The following is a 17,342-nucleotide window of genomic DNA, read 5'->3' as shown; positions in this document are numbered from 1 at the left end:
ATTTCAAAAATTGTCTTCCTTCCCCCTCTCTGTGGTTCCTTCAATTTTTAAAATATCTTCTGCATATCCAAATTAACTTAATTCACTCCTTTATTCATCTTCTTTAAATATGTGCTCTTATAAAACTGCAGGCTATTACAATAACCCTGCCAATGGTTTTATCTGTTTATAATTTATCTTTATTCAGTAAACCATTTCCATTCTTTTATAAACAATTTTTTTATTTTATCTTGATTCTTATTCTTCCAGTAAGTTTCACCATTTCTGCATATTCCATAAGTTTTTGTTTCCATTCTTCCTTTGCTTGGACTTCTGCTTCTTTCCATTTTGGGGCAAGTAACATCCTTGCCACTGTAGTCACATACATGAATAAGTTTCCATACATTTGAAGACACTCAAACTCAGGACGGAAGGGAGAAACATGCTAAGAGGAAGGCACGCTTGGTGAACCCTCACCATGATCAACTCCCTCCCAGAAACTTACGCCCCCACTGTGGAAGGACGTGGGGATCCAGAATTGGCCTCCACAGTCACGGACCAAGATGTCGGCTACATCCCCATGAATAGTCTGTGGGAGGCTAATCTCAGCATTCCAGCTTGGCCTTAAACAGAGCTATGCTTACTATAAGAGGGTCCTGTTTGCCTACCCTCTTCCAATAAAATTGTGCATACTTTATGCCAGGCATCCCCAAATGGCAGCCCTCCAGATGTTTTGGCCTACAACTCCCATGATCCCTAGCTAACAGGACCAGTGGTCGGAGAAGATGGGAATTGTAGTCCAAAACATCTGGAGGGCCAAAGTTTGGGGATGCCTGCCTTATGCTTATGATCTGGAAAGCAGCTATGAAATGCTGCCCATCAAGATCCACAAGACCCTGTGTGTTATGTGCACACAGGACTGGCTTAAGCATATGTGATGCTGGGGTGCAAAGATCCACCCGGCGCCCCCCCCCCCAGGTTGCCCAGTCCCAGGCGCGCAGGAGGGTGGAGCATCTTGCTGGCTTGGTCACCCCCAAACTTGGGGCGCAGAGCTGCCCGCAGCAGAAGAGCCCCCTGCGGTGCTCTGACTGACGGGCGGGCTCTTCCCTGGACTCAATTCTCGGTCCCGGGACTCTCGGCCTGCCGCCCCTGAGAGCCCGGCGCCCGGGTGCCCTGCACCCCTAGTGCCTATGGGTAAGACGGCCCTGTGCGCACATGTGATTAGCCAGGATCTTTCATGACCCACCTCTGCAGCCCCTCACGCCAGCTATTTAATAAATGGCTGCAGCCCTTCAGAGCACTAAGTAATAATAATAATTTTTTATTTATACCCCGCCCTCCCCCAGTGAGAGCCAGGCTCAGGGCGGCTAATAAAGGAGAATAAAGATGTTGCCAATCCTCTTGTTCCTCCTGGCCTGCCTATGTGAGCATGACCATGTGGTGAGTATGGATCAGCTTGTGCTTGGCAATGGTTTCTTTTAAACAGAACTTGAGGGTTCTAGAGCAGGGGTGGGGCAAAGCCTATAATATCATTCTCTGGTTAGGGAAGTTTTTAATGTCTTGTTGTATTTTTAATATTTTGTTGTAAGCCGCCCAGAGTGGCTGGGGAAACCCAGCCAGATGGGCGGGGTATAAATAAATTATTATTGTTGTTGTTATAATTATTATTGCTATTATGATTACTCTGGTACCAAGCAGAGATGGTGTGACGGGTATCGATTGCCGTCTTATCAGTTGGCCCCTTGTACCCTGAGGGAGTTGAAAGTCCACTTTGCTGCAAGGTGCAGGCATAACTGGCACCCTCTTCAAGATCAGGCAACGCTAGGACTGGCCATGGATATCCTGGAGCTAGATGCCCACTACAGGAAAAAGGCAGCGGCCAACGTAAGAGTCCGTATATCTGCTACAAAGGGTGGATGGAAGGGGACAGGAGAGGCACTGGTGGGAGATGGGGCTCCCTAGGAGGTTTATCGACCTGCTAGAAAACTGGGGGGGGGGCAGCCCAAAGCTCAGTGCTTTGCTTGTCAAAGAGCCAAGGTTCAATTCCTGGCATTGTCTGGTAGGGCTGGGGAACAACCTTGCCTGGAACGAGTTGCTGTCAGGGTGTATAATGGCTCCCTGGTGGGCAGTGGTATTTACGGGGGTAGGGGGGCTGGGGGTACTGGAGTTGTAAATGACTTTTTTCATATCCCTGGATCAAGTTCATCCTTTTGGTTGAAGTCAACTAGATAGCTTTTATTGGGTTTTAAATAAATGTGCAATTAATTGTTACTCTTTTGAATTTCATTGTGTGGTCATCTTCCTTAGGGGATCATGCGAACGTTCTGAATAGTGCTTTTTATATAGGTCAGGGGGCACTGGGGGTGAGTTTATGGAACCACGGGGGGGGGGGCTGGCCTCAAAAAGTTTGGGAACCGCTAAGCCCAACCCACTAGCTGTCGGAAGCAGGTTAAGGCAATGTCTTCCTCTGAGAAACTTGTTGATGCCTTAGATAAGATGGCTGGGTTTTTTATTTCTTTTGCTGCACGCCTCTCCTTCATGGAGAACTCGGGAATCCTGGCTCCCTTTGTGTTGCTTCCTATTAAAAGAAGCACTGCACAAAACTCCCTGGTGCACTAAAACCTTACCTTTGAACCCAGGTTTCCTCCAATGTCCAAGTCCTTAAGGAATCCAGGTATTCGAGTGAAGCCCCACCCAGCTCTGCTAGCCCCTCCAGGGCCAGAGGACCCAGGAGGCCCATCATTCATCTCCCCTTTGGGTCACTAAAATGATGGAGCGGGTGGTTGGGTGGAGCAAGCGGAGAGTTTCTTCCCAAGCCCTCCTGTGTGCAAAAGAAGCCAGGGGGCCATTCCACGAAACTGAACTGTGAACCTTCTACCATATGTGGTGGACATGTCCAGAGATCAGAAAGTTTTGGGACATGATCCACGGAGAAATAAAAAAGTTAATAAGAACTTCACATAGCAAAAGACCAGAAACATACCTTTTGGGAATATTGAATAGTGATATTTCTAGAGAAAACACTAAATTCTTTCTGTATGCAACATCAGCGGCGAGAACCCTGGTGGCTAAGTACTGGAAGGGTAACCAGGTACTGACCAAAGAAGAATGGTTATGTAAATTATGTGAATATTTGGAACTGGCCAAATTGACGGATATAATAAGACTAAAGCCAATGAATACAGTCAAGAAGGAATGGAATTGCTTGAATGATCATTTAGAAAGACAAGGTTCTAATGTAAAAATTTGGCTGTGTCTAGAATGACCTCATGAATGGAAAGGGGAAACATACATATATACATACATATCTGTAAGAGAGAGGGCTTGCAGAGAGCAGCCCACTCTGCTTACTTCCATCAGATGGGAGAGCAGCAGCAAGTCTGGGAGTTCAAATCAGGAACAGGAAGGGTTAAGACGGGTCCAGGGCTCTGCAGAGTCCTGGTGGCTCAGCTCCAGGTTGGTAGCAGGGAAGCAGGGGAGGAGCTAGCTTCAGCAGGGGCTGGAAAGGAGGGAGGAGAGGGAACGGCACCTCAGGAGCCTGGTTTGGGACCACGGAGGACCCATAGAGCAAGGAGGAGGGGCGTTTGGAGTCTTAAAAGGGGGGTCAGAGCCCACAAGACGCCATTGTGGGCTTCTGCCCCATGCAGAGCAGACATGATTTGAGACATCTCACCACTGTATATAGCATGCACAATAAAACTATGAAAATCCAGAGGATGTGTGGAGTGCTTACTCGGGAGTAGCCAACACCCCATCTGTGACAGCAAGCCCACAATCTTTTTTTTTTTTTTTTTTTTTTTTTTTTTTTTAAAATAATCTTTATTAACAACACAAAAAAAAGAACATCAACTCAGAGAATAATACAAATCGTTAAAACCCTTGAGCAAAAATTATAACCCGTTGAGATATCATTTTTGCTTTGCCCGCTCCCTCCCTCCCACTTCCCCCCATTCCCCGCCCCCCGCACTTTCCATCCTGTTTGGAGCTTATCCTTATATTCCATATATTATTTACATACCTTAATTTATTTAACAATTAACAAAAAAAAAGAAAGAAAGAAAAAAGAGATAAAAAACACAACAAAATACATATAATTACTTATTTTCTAAATCAAATATTCATGACAAAATCGTTAAGCATCTGAGATTACATTTGGGTTTTCCAATTGGCTCTTAATATAATTAATAAATGATTTCCAATTTTTGACGGTCTCCTCTAAATCCATTCCTTTAATTTCTTCATAATTTTTTGCTAAATTGTAGTAATTGAATAATTTTATCTGCCATTCTTCTTTACTTGGGTTTACCGAGGTTTTCCAATTTTTTGCAACTAATAACCTAGCAGCTGCTACCGCATAACTGACTACACATCTGTCCTTGGGATGAATGTCCTCAGATATCATTCCTAGAAGGAACATTTCCGGGGTTTTCTTGAAAGAGTATTTTAATATTTTCTTTAATTCATTGTAAAGCATTTCCCAAAATTCTCTAATTATACTACAATTCCACCATATGTGGATGAAGGAGCCAACCTCCTTTTTACACCTCCAGCATAAGTTGCTGGTTCCTGGGTAGATTTTGGATATTTTAAGTGGGGTCAGGTACCATCTGTTCTGCATCTTCGAAATGTTTTCCTTTAGATCGTAATTGGGTGTAAATTCTGAGTCTTTTTTCCATAACTTCTCCCACTTCTCCACTGGGATAGGTTTCCCCAGGTCCTGACCCCACTTAATCATGAATTCTTTGGTCAGCTCTTCTTCTGTTCTCCATTTTAGAATTATCTGGTATAATTTTTTAATATATTTGCTCTTATTTACTAATAAAATCTCCTCCAATTTTGACATTTCCCTGTCGAAGCCCAATTTTTTATCGACTTGCAGCCTCTGACTTATTTCAAAGTACTGCAACCAGGTGGTCAAGAGATGTTTTATTTCAGAGTAATCTTTTAATTTTAATGTTCCCTCTTTTTCTTCCAATAGGTTCCTATAGGTGGGCCAGTTACCACCCATATTAGTTCTTTTGACCGCCACTAATTCAAGTGGGGAGACCCACCATGGGGTCTTTGGTTCAAAGAACCTTTTATATTTCTGCCAAACTAGGTACAGAGATTTTCTAATTATGTTGAACATAAAAATGTTCTTTTTTTCAATTTTTTCTTTCATTAAATAGCGGTGCCAGCCAAAAGCTAAACCTTGGCCCTCCAAATCTAAAAGATCCGTATTTTGAAGCTCCATCCACTCTTTAATCCAGGCGATTGCAGCTGCGTCGTGGTATATTTCGAGATCTGGGAGCCCGAAGCCTCCCCTATTTCTATGATCTATCATGATTGTATATTTGATCCTCGGTCTCTTCCCGTTCCAGATAAATTTCATAATATCCTTTTTCCATTCACCAAAAATTTTTTCTTTCCCCAAAATTGGTAAGTTTTGAAATAAGTAATTCATTTTCGAGACTACACACATCTTAATTAATGAAATTCGGCCCACAATCTTTTGATGGCTACCCCGAGGGAAGAGGGCTGCAAATGTAGCAGCCGGCATGAAGTTGGCAGCATCTAAAGCAGAAGAGAGAGATGCCAAGGGAGGATTGGCATGCGTGAGGGGTGTAGCAGAGAGCAAGCTGCAGCCAGCACCCTGCAACTATGGAACGGCTCAAGCACCAGGTAGGCACCCGGGCACAGGGGAAGCCAGGCTTAGTGAACCGAGCAGCTCTGAACACAGCCAAGCCGGAGTGGAGGCTGGACAAGCAGAGAGGACACTCGGGACGGGCCAGCACTTTGTAGGGCGACCCTCAGCACAAGCTGGCTCTAAGGCTGAGAGGCATGGTGGCGTGGAAGTGCAGGAGGCTGAGAGGCGAGTCCGGGCAGAGGGGACAGACGGAGGGGAAAGGCAGCGGCCACAAGCTCCCATACAGTCCCTGGAAGGCAGCTACAGCTCAGCACAGACCCCTCCAGCCAGATGTGATGCAGAGGGACAAAGCCCGCGCGCGGGTACTTTCAAACGCTGACGCGGGAAAACAGAGGGAAGAGAAAGGCGGGAGATGCCTTTACAATGCACCCAGCCACTGGGTGGAACACTGCCCCCAGAGGAAGGAATGGCGAGAGCAGGCAGGCACAGACACAAGCCTGGATGCCAGATCAGGAGGGGAGGGGCCAGGCAGAGCACCAACAACTGAGCCCTCCTGTAACACCCCACAGCACGACAAAGAGATGGAAGTAAGTCTGCAGCTGCCAAGAGGCCAGACCCAGGAGACAGTCGGGCTTCTCTGCAGGGGCAGCAGCAATGATTTCCTATCGGTGGACTTTGCTAGGCAGAATCAGATTCCCCTTTTCCCAAGGAAGCTTCCCATGAGCGTCTCGGCCATAGACGGCAGGGAATTGCAGGAGGGTGAGGTCACGCAACAGACCCCCTCTCGGAAGATGACAGTGAACAAGCACGCAGAAGTGCTAGCTTTGGACTTAATGGACAATGACCCTGTGGGCAGCCAGCGCCGGGGAGATCTCACCTTTGGAGATGCAGACGGCAAGGAGCACTGCAGGAAAGAAGGAGAATCCTCAGGATCGCACCACATCAGCTCCCCAGGCGGATGGAACGACGCCGAGGCGGGGATGCAGGAAGAGAAACTGAGCCAACTCACCAAAGAGGACACTTTTACCCAGAACATACGGAGGGACTTGAGGGAGGGAGAAGGGGCAGGGGAAGGGCTTGCAGAGAAAGAGGGGTTACTCTTTAGCAATGATGCCCGGTATATGCCCCAGGACTCCCTCAGAGGGAAGATTCTCAGGCAATATCATGACAACCCCACGGAGGGGCATGCAGTACATGTCTTCACGAGGCTCACACCCAGTAAGGCCAGTCTTGGGCGAAACCCCAGAGCCTTCCCAGAGCAGGGGGAGGGGGAGATTGGGGGACCACCTATTGAGGCATGGGGTGAGAGGAGGGAGACAGTACACCAACAACTGGATGGAGACGTGGCAAGGAGCAATGAGGCTTACAAGGAGGGGGCAGACCATCACGGGGGACTGGAGAAGGTCTTCCACGGAGGGGACAGGGTCTGGCTGTGGTCAGAAGGCCTTCCCATGGGGGGAAGGGGGAAGAAGCTGGCACCCAGAAGGCTGGGGCCCTTCAAGGTTCTGACACAGATCAACCCTGTCACCTTCAGGGGGGAAGTACCTACAGCGAGAAAGGTCCATCCCGTGGGTCACAGGTCTTTGCTCTCACACTTTAGGGAAAGCCCAAGGTTCAGAGGACGTGACACACATCCAACACAAGACGCTGACAGGAGGGAGGGGGAGGAAATCACACAAAAGACACTAGACAGAAGGGTGGAGGGAGAAGGCAGCCAAGAGGTTCCAGAAAGAAAGGAAGAGGAGGAGGTCTACAGTGCCACAGCGAGCCCGGGCTCCCGGTGGGGGGAGGGGGGGTTAAAATGTCTGATGGCCAGGCAGGGCACTCCTGCTTCCCAAAACGCGGAGGCAACCACGCACACCATGCAAGGGGAGGACCGCACACTGGAACTGCACGCTCCTTTCTCCCACAGACCCAAACCACCACACGTCAGTAGCACAGGGAACACAGAGGGGGAGGGCGATCCCAGGTGGGGAGCAGGGGAGACGCAGACCCAAGGAGCCCTCCGGGAATCGGAAGCAATTTTCCAGAGGGAGGAGGAGGATGACAACGGAAGGAACTACACGGACCAGCCACCCAGCACCGACTGGGAACAGGATTTTACACACACTACAGAGGAGGAAGACCTGTCAGGCTTCCAGCCCTCTTTACAGACATCAGACCAGGCAAACCAGGCCTCAGAAAGGGGGGGGGAGCCTGGAGGGGGGGTGGATGTAAGAGAGAGGGCTTGCAGAGAGCAGCCCACTCTGCTTACTTCCATCAGATGGGAGAGCAGCAGCAAGTCTGGGAGTTCAAATCAGGAACAGGAAGGGTTAAGACGGGTCCAGGGCTCTGCAGAGTCCTGGTGGCTCAGCTCCAGGTTGGTAGCAGGGAAGCAGGGGAGGAGCTAGCTTCAGCAGGGGCTGGAAAGGAGGGAGGAGAGGGAACGGCACCTCAGGAGCCTGGTTTGGGACCACGGAGGACCCATAGAGCAAGGAGGAGGGGCGTTTGGAGTCTTAAAAGGGGGGTCAGAGCCCACAAGACGCCATTGTGGGCTTCTGCCCCATGCAGAGCAGACATGATTTGAGACATCTCACCACTGTATATAGCATGCACAATAAAACTATGAAAATCCAGAGGATGTGTGGAGTGCTTACTCGGGAGTAGCCAACACCCCATCTGTGACAATATCTATATATTAAGATGAAAATAATACTGAAATACAGATAAAATGTGAAATGTGAAAGGAAGTGTTGTGAGAATGATGGAAGTCTATTACTATTATTATTTTGTAAAATAGTGTTTATTGTATTGAAATATTATACTTTTCTTGATTCTTTTACTGTGTACTTTTCCTTGCATTTTTCCTTTTCTTTTTCTTTATATTATTCTTTATGTATGCCTTGGTATTGATGTATTTACTTTACAATAAAAATTATAAAATTATTTTTAAAAAATTGGGGGGGGGAAGAGAAACTGAACTGTGGGAGATCTCGGGACAGTGCGTAAGTAAACTGTAGAATTCACTGCATAGGTAAACTATGGAGTTTGCTTCCACATGATGTAGTGATCACTGCCCATGTGCACAGCTTTAAAAGGCGATAAAGCAAATTCGTGGCAAATAAGGCTCAAGGGCTACTAATGTTATGAAGGTTGCCTGTTACCCCTCCAGTGTCAAGGCTTGTATGCCTGCAAATACAAGTTGCTGGGGATCGCGGGCCAAGGAGTGCTGTTGTGCTCATGTCCTGCTTGCGGACTTCTCAGATGCGTCCGGCTGACCACTGTGAACACAGGATGCTGGACTAGAGAAATCTGACCCATCAGGACCTCTCTTATGTTCTAAAGATGGCACCTTCGCTATCATGAGTGTTCAGAGTCCATGAAATTCTATCAGCAAGAGACAAGTGGAACACTCCCATTTAATAGCAGGGAGAAAACTGGAGTCTCATTTGGATTTTGGTCCTAGGATTTTTATTCCTAGTTTTGGTGTTTATACTAGCAGTTTCTTTTTGTTCTTTGACGCTTTTACACACACACACACACACACACACACACACACACACACACTTTTTTTGGGGGGGGGGCAATCTTTGCAAAGGATCCAGGATTTTTTTTGGGTCTGAATAACTATTATACTGGGAAACTGCAATCTATATTACTTGGCCAACCATCAAAATAATGAACAGCAAAACCTTTGGAGTTGGCAAAGGCTGCATCCACAATTTGTGTTCCCCACTGTACGATGAAAGAGTGAGAACAAGGAATTTGCATTCTCTGTCAAACTTTGGCTTTGGAGTGTACAAGTTCTGTGTTTGCATATTAGAGTTCTTGGATATTTGACTAGGTGTTGAAGAAACCTGTTATAACCTGCTTGTCAGTTCAGCCGAAGCACAGCACACAATGCTGTTTGAAATCAAATGGCGAAACTGGAAGCAGCAGCATAGCGTGGATTGCCAGCACCCAGGGTAGGGCAAGCGTGTGCCCCCCCCCCCGGTGGGTTGGGCAGCTGGGGTGGGGGGGCACTCAAGGAGGGTGTTCTGTACTGAGCTGAATCCTAGAACAATAGGATCCAGAATGCAGCAGTCTGATTGGTCCACAGGAGCCACCCAATCCAGCTCCAGGTGGAAGTGAATCAGCAACCTGATTGGCCTGCAGGAGTGAAATTTACTCGGAGTCGAGAGTGAATTTCATACTCTTTATTCAGCTTCTAGTAGCAAAAGAAGAATAGCTTTCCCCCCAAAATGTCTGCTATATATACACATTATTTACACATTGGGCCTTGCGTGATTGGCTACTTCAGGACTGCTCCTGTAGGCCAATCAGGTTGCGGATTCACTTCCGCCAGAAGCCTGATTGGCTGCTCCTGCAGGCCAATCAGGTTGCTGATTCACTTCCACCTGGAGCTGGATTGGGTGGCTCCTGCAGACCAATCAGACTGCTGCATTCTGTATTCTATTGTTCTATGATTCAGCTCAGTACATAACAGAGGGTGAATAGAGCCCGCCTCCAACAGGCTCCTTGCCCGCTGCGTCCATTCACCAGCCCACTAGCAGAAGTAATTAAAAGACACAGAAAACAACAGTAGTCACTATTAAACAGACTAATCAGTGTTAACTGCTGCCGCTGCCCGGGCAAGCTAGCCTGGCATCCTTAAGAAATTATAATGGTGGGGGTGCCTGGCCAGATTGCCCGAGTGAGGAACCTACTGTTAAAAGCATAAAAACAACTTAAAACAGCCACCACCTAACGTAATACACAGGTAAAATGATAAAACGCCAACCCTATTCATCTGAAAGCAGATTGGAATAGTCAAGTCTGTAAGGAGCTTTGAAAAACAACCAATGGAAGAGCAAAACACACCCTGCAGAGGAGGCGGGATTCCACAAGGAAGGGGCCACCACAGAAAAAGCCCTGTGAGTTGGTGGGAAGAGGAGGCTAAAAGGAGGGGGGAATCACTGAAGAACTCTCTTTTCATGTCGCATCCTTAGAAAAGGAGTTTGCTGTATAAGCTACTGCCTTTCGCCATCTCCTGCGCGTCGTACTTCATCCTCTGGCTTCCTGACAACAGTGTGCAGAGTGCCATCGTCAAATGCCTCCCGGTCCTTTCCTTGGCGTTCTTCGTGGCTTCCCATGCCTACAGTGTGGCCGTTTTCACACCATATGCCCGCCACATTTTCCGAGGCCTGCTGTTCTCAGCAGTAGGGGACATCTGTTTGGTGTGGTCAGAACTTTTCCTTCCAGGTATGAGGTTTGAGGGACCCGTGGGGAGGAGCCCTGTTGTATTCTGTTAACCACCAGTTTGCATGTTACGATGTTTGTACTGTGGGGAATTCAGTAAGGAGGGGGAGAGCCATGTCCACTGCCTTGAGCTCCCTGCATACAAGATGGGATAGAAATGCAGTCATATATAAGTGCTGGTTTTGACCGATAAAACCTTAAACATCTCAAGACTGCAATACCTCAAGGACCGCCTCTTTCCATATGAAACTACCCGGACCCTGAGATCATCTTCTGAGGCCTTCCTTTGTGTGCCTCCTCCTCAAGAGGTCCGCAGGGTGGCAACACGAGAACGGGCCCTTCTCTGCAGTGGCTCCCCATCTGTGGAATGCTCTCCCCGGGGAAGTTCGTTTGGCGCCTTCATTATACACCTTTAGGTGCCAGGGGAAAATGTTCCTTTTTAATCAGGCCTTTGCTTTGATTGACATCCTATGCCCTTTGGGGGTTTTTTTTTTTTTGAGGGGGGAATTATTGGGTTGTTGTTTTTATTTTGATTATATATTTTGTGGTTTTTATATACCGCTCTGAGACCTCCAGGTATAGGACAGTATATCAATTCAATAAATAAATAAATAAGTAAATAAGTAAATAAATAAATACAGTAAATAGAAACAAATAAAACAGCTAAATGCAGCAAAAAGTGCCCAAAACAACACCAGCAGGTATCAAGACAACAGCAGGAATCTAGGCAACCTAGTAAAACAGGGCCCAAATAAGAAGGAAAAAATGAATATTTATCAGCACTTCAAAATATATGTTAGCCACCGCAGATGTGTGCAAATGCTTGATGTTTTTATTAGGTTTTTAGATATGCTGTACCCAGGTATTATTATTATTATTATTATTATTATTATTATTATTATTATTATTATTTATTATCTTGTCCAGTCTGCAAATCTGAATTCATCCATCCACAAATACTATCTCTCGCCACATGGGGGCACCAGCAACACACATATCTCGACAGACGGGATCATTTCCTTTTAGAAAGGCCAGGAATAACATCCCCATTGGAAAGATCTGGGGATATTTCTCTTCTGGGACCTGCGCTGGCTGATGGCAACATCCACCCAACGGGTGTTAAAATCTAATTCGCATCCTAGATAAACGGGTGCATCAGATCTTAGTAAAATCTAAGGATTAATGTGAAGGGCGGAATCAGTCGTGGGTGGCATGATAAGGCTGAGCCTCTTACTTGCCTCCCTCTGGCCAAAGGGCAGCCCCATACCAGGGCGAGGAGAGATGAGGTGGCAGCAAGACTGTGTATGCCACAGGTCCTGTGTTGGCCATTTAAAGCAGTCTCATGCCACTTCAGGTGGTCATGGCTTCCGTCTAGGAAGTACCATTTGTTAAGGGTCCTGAGAGTTGCTAGGAGACCCCTATTTCCCACCCCCCACCCCCGAGCTACAATCCCCAGAGTGGTTTAAATAACAATCCCTCTATTCAGGGAACTGCACCTCTGTCGTATAATGTAGGTAAGGCCTTCATTTCTCCTTTTCCAATCTTAAATCCAGTTCCCCATTTCTGTGTTGGTTTGCGATTATTTCTTTTTAAGTCCTCACAGAAACTCTCCAATCATTTTAGTGCAAATGTCTCCTAATACACAGTTCTGCCTTGTTTACAGGTTCTGCAAAATTGTTTTCCCCTAATCTAATACAGTCGTACCTTGGTTGTTGAACGCCCTGGAACTCGAACGTTTTGGCTCCCGAACGCCGCAAACCCGGAAGTGAGTGTTCCGGTTTGCGAACATTCTTTTGGAACCCGAATGTCCGATGGGGCTTCCGTGGCTTCCGATTGGCTGCAGGAGCTTCCTGCAGCCAATCAGAAGCCACGATTGGGTTTTTGAACATTTTGCAAGTCGAACGGACTTCCGGAATGGATTCTGTTAAACTTCCAAGGTACGACTGTACATTTGTGTGTGTGTGTGTGTGTGTTTCCACCAATGTAGGCGTTTTTATGCACACTGAATTTACTGCAAAATTCTGTGAAGTGCAAATTTCGAAGGATGGCTGCATTTTGGTCTGTGTATTTGTTTCAGAAAATGAGAGCTAGGTAGATTAGCCTTTAAGTGCAAAGTGTTTCAAATTTCTCTCTGTGTGTGTGTTTTCTCCTTTTTCTCTCCTCGCAGGGACAGCTGCTTTTGCCGCCTGCCATGTCTCCTACATCTTAGCCTTTGGCCTGGGCCCCTTTCGGCCCCTCACCTTCCTGGTGGTTCTGGGGTTGGTGGCCACAGCATACGTCACCCTTGTCTTTCCCTGCCTTGAGGGTGTCTTTGCCTACGCAGGGCCAGCCTATGCGGCCGTCATCGGCACCATGTGCTGGCGTGCGCTGTCCCGCACAGAAGCCCAGCTGAGCACTTCGCTTGGCAGCGTGATCTTCATCGTGTCCGATCTGTTTGTCGTCCTCCATCACTTCTGCTCCTCCTCGCTGCCTCATGCCCGCTTCCTGATAATGAGCACCTACTTCACAGCCCAGGCATTGATTGCGGTGTCTGTGGCCTCTTCCCGGAAGCTCTCTCAGAAGGAGAACTGAGCTCAGGACCTGGACTGCTGTCGAGTTTTAACCATTTTGTGTGCAAGAGAGAGGACCACAGGAACCGGGCCTCCCGACTCCTCCCGAGTTCAGCTATAGCTTTCTAGGCTCTGTCCTTCCTTCCTCTCAGGAGCTCAAGTCTCCTCCCTTCCCCAAAATCAATTTTGCTTTCTCATCTCTTCCCTTCATGCGCTTTCCCCAAAGCAGTGGAAAGTAGTTTGTTTACGGTAAAGCAATAAGCTTTCACACTATAATGCACAGTGTTTGCAGATCTACACGTCTGTTCAATAGCGACAGCTTAGCATGAAAAGCAAAAGCAAGATTGTGGTGGGGGGAATAAAGGGAAATGAACCCAGATAATACCTGCTCTCTCCATCTCACAATCTGCTACTCTCGGGGCCAAAAATCATGTATGAGGGGCCGTGTCATCTGGCATGTCACAGACCCTTGGAAATCAATTAGGTCCGTTCATTTCAATGGGTCTGTACTGAGTAGAACTAACCCCAGATACAACCCTTGGCTTACACACAACAACCAAAAACCACACTAGGATAATACCTTTTAGTAACGACTGGAACAGGCACCCCCAAACTGCGGCCCTCCAGATGTTTTGGCCTACAGCTCCCATGATCCCTAGCTAACAGGACCAGTGGTTGGGGAAGATGGGAATTGTAGTCCAAAACATCTGGAGGGCCGAAGTTTGGGGATGCCTGGACTGGAATGTCACAAAACAGTGTGCAAGCTTCTCAGTTCTTCTGTCTCGTCTTCACTTTAGATGACAAGCAAAACAACAAGTTTTGGGGGAAGGTTAAGGAAGCTTGCCATGATTCTGAAAGCCATACTGAAGACTTCGCTGTCCAGCTTTGCTTCTCCACCAACACCCTGCAGCCTCATTTTAGTGTGAAGAAGAGTTATTGAAAACACAGAAGCTTGCTCACTCTTTCAGTCGATTCTAATAAAGGCATTGCCCTACTGACTGTGTCCTAATGTAGATCAGGGGTATGTTCACATTACCTTTTACTCTGCATCCGGTGAGTTCCTACTGCTAGATTTTGAAGTCATATTCACACGACATTAGCCATATTGATCCTAAATTCAACTACAAAATTGGATGCGGATTAAGCAGTGAATGTATCCTACCATGACAGCTTCATGAATACAAGTTCTGGGGGTTGTGCAGTTGCAGGGGCAGGGAAACCAAAAAGGTCACGTGCGGAGGATGAAGAAACCCCTGCCCCTTCTCTGATGTGATCAATACCATGCAAATGCGGCTTGAAATGCAGCAGGGGGGAATTGACCTTGCTGTGTTTTAGGCCTCTAATGCAAACAGACTCCACATCTGCCTAACCGGCGGCCACCCAGATGTTGTTGGACTACAACCCCCATCATCCCTGATGCTTGCCCATGCTGGCTAGGTCTGATGGAAGTTGCAGTCCACATCACTGTTTAGGGAAGCTTTTGATCTTTAAGAAATTAGTGTATTCTAATATTCTGGGGAAACCCAGCCAGATGGGTGGGGTATAAATAATAAATTATTATTATTATTATTATTATTATTATTATTATTATTATTATTCTTGGAGAGCCACAGGTCAGACCCCTACCCCCGCCCCGGTTTAGGTGTTGAAACAGCAACCTGGGCTACTCTTAAAACTAACATATTTACCCACATCATTTTAACACAGGGCTGGGGAGCCTGTGGTGCTCTCCAGATCATAGAATTGCAGACTTGGAAGGGACCACGGAGGTCATCTAGTCCAACCCCATGTAAGGAATCCTTTTGCCCAACGTGGGGCTCGAACCCACAACCTTGAGATGAAGAGTCTCGTGCTCTTACCAATTGAGCTATCCCATTCCATATATTGTTGAACTCCAGGGTTTCTGGCAAGGAGTCGGAAGATGTCAGGGATTTGAACTGGCAGCCTTCTCCGTGCAAACCAGAGACAGTACTCTGCCACTAAGCTACGAGAGAGAGAGAGAGAGAGAGACTTAAAAACAAACAAACAAATCAGCACTCTCCAAGTTTGGGCAAAATAATGGGGGAGTTGTTTGCCCAGTGGGTTGCTGCTGGTGGTTTTGCCGCTGGCTGATTCACTTCCTCCTGAGTTGTGGGTGTGGAAGGAGGAGGGGACAAAGCTTCTGCCCAGCCAAAAGGGAACAGGTGCGACAGCAGGTAGAAAGGAAGATCAGGAAGAGAGTGGCCAAAGGTGCATGGTGTCGGGATGGTAACTCCCTTCTGGGGGAGCTGGGGATTGTTTACAACCCTGGGGCCTGTTGGCTGATGGCATCTCGCATGCTACGCCCAAGAGGAGGTTGGCTGCCCTTGCTGCTGGTAAGTGGATTTAAAATACAAATAAAAACAAACCCAAACCCTAACCCACTCCCCCTACTGAGCTGTTTCATTGGCATAAAGAGCTGTTCCCTCATCTCTAGGGTTGGTTGCGCCTCCCCGGTAAAGGAAGAATCCCTGGATATAGAGCCACTGCATACCAGAAGTGGCTGCAGCAGTATGGTGTAGCGGTTAGAGCGAACGGCTAGCATCTGGGAGACCAGGTTCGAATTCCCACTCGGCAGTGAAGCTCACTGGGTGGCCCTGAGCCAGTCACTGCCTCTCAGCCTAACCTACCTCGCAGGGTTGTTGTGGAGACTAAATGAGGAGGGGGATAACCATATACGCCACCTTGAGCTCCTTGGAGGAAAAGGTGGGGTGTTAATGCAACAGACAAACAAACACAGGACTCTGGCTTATACTGAGTCAGACCATTGTTCATCTAAGTAGTGTCCACACCAGATAACAGCACCTTTCTAAGGTTTCAGACAGGGGTCTCTGGTGGCCTTACCAGTGCAGATGCTGAACCTGGGACCCTTTGCATGCAAAGCAGGTGCTGTACAGCTCTACCCCAATCTAAGGCTGGCGTAGGCATCATCTCGCCCACACCCAGCAAGACACAACACAAAAGGAAAACGCATTTGGGAGGGAGGAGGAAATACTCAGCCACTAGTTCTTAGTCTTGTTCTTGAATGTGGGGCCATTGAAGCAGCTAGTTTAAGAGCCAAACTAGGCATGGCATTTGATTGCGTAAATGCCGTTGATGCAGTTAACGTGGCTGGAGAACTGGATTGTAAAAATGGAGTGATGTGAATTTTGAAGGGTGGCTGCGTTTCAGTTCACGTATTGTTCTGGAAAGCACAAATTCAGTAGTTTGCCTTTAAATTGAATCTCATTTCTTCCCTATCCCTAGACTCTCAACATTTTAACTTCTGTTCTGTAGCTGAGAACAGACCTGGAATATTGGCAGGACAGGATCAGGAGGTAGTTGAGGATGGCACACAAAGAGGAGTGGGTATGTTAGAGGAAAATTAACATAATGGAAAAGTCATTATTTGCAATTCAAAAAATGACCGAAGGACAGAGTCCATTAGCACCGCAAAGTGATTGACTGATGCACATATACAAATATCCACATTTTTTCCAAAACCATTTTCAAAAATGCATTTTTGTATGTCATTTTCACAAATATATGCACAATAATATATATATGATTTTAAAATCTTGCAGCATTCCAGGTTCCAGTGTGTTTCAAAGGTATCTGTTCATCAGAAGGAATTTCAAATACAGTAATATCCTTAGACTCAATCCTTGCATAGAAAAATTAAGAGACAAGCATTTTCCACACAGTTGTTTATGTAAAACTGGCAAGATGTTTTAAAGGGCATGTTTCATTATTATTATTATTATTATTATTATTATTATTATTATTATTATTTAACCCAGCCATGGTTTTAATCTAAATCTGATGAATTATTACATAGACCACTATACTATTAGCTATATTTTAGATTGGCTTAGGGAATCAGTTGTGTTAGTTAATCCAAAACACAGATTATATTTCTGGTGAAATGTTTGACTTTACATTAACCTTCTATGGGCTAAAAGTAGTTGCGTGAG

The 17,342-nt window shown here is 46.7% G+C and overlaps 2 protein-coding genes across 2 annotated transcripts in view; both read left to right on the top strand.

The window, feature by feature from the left end:
• The first annotated feature begins 1,708 nt into the window (after positions 1 to 1,708).
• Positions 1,709 to 14,311, top strand: TMEM86B (transmembrane protein 86B). Its single transcript, XM_035134592.3, has 3 exons — positions 1,709 to 1,863; positions 10,573 to 10,825; positions 12,990 to 14,311. Exons 1-3 carry the CDS (start codon positions 1,813 to 1,815, stop codon positions 13,391 to 13,393), a joined length of 708 nt encoding a protein of 235 aa, XP_034990483.1. The 5' UTR covers positions 1,709 to 1,812; the 3' UTR covers positions 13,394 to 14,311.
• PTPRH (protein tyrosine phosphatase receptor type H) overlaps positions 14,308 to 17,342 on the top strand; it is a 34,078-nt gene continuing 31,043 nt past the window's right edge. The window contains exon 1 of the mRNA XM_035134591.3: positions 14,308 to 15,725. Within this exon, the coding sequence (XP_034990482.1) occupies positions 15,675 to 15,725 (51 nt within the window). The 5' untranslated portion in view covers positions 14,308 to 15,674. The remainder of the gene's footprint in view (positions 15,726 to 17,342) is intronic.

The sequence above is a fragment of the Zootoca vivipara genome, chromosome 12 (assembly GCF_965207765.1).
Source record: "Zootoca vivipara chromosome 12, rZooViv2.hap1.1, whole genome shotgun sequence".
Classification (NCBI taxonomy): domain Eukaryota; kingdom Metazoa; phylum Chordata; class Lepidosauria; order Squamata; family Lacertidae; genus Zootoca; species Zootoca vivipara.
This window is presented reverse-complemented; position numbering and strand designations above follow the sequence as displayed.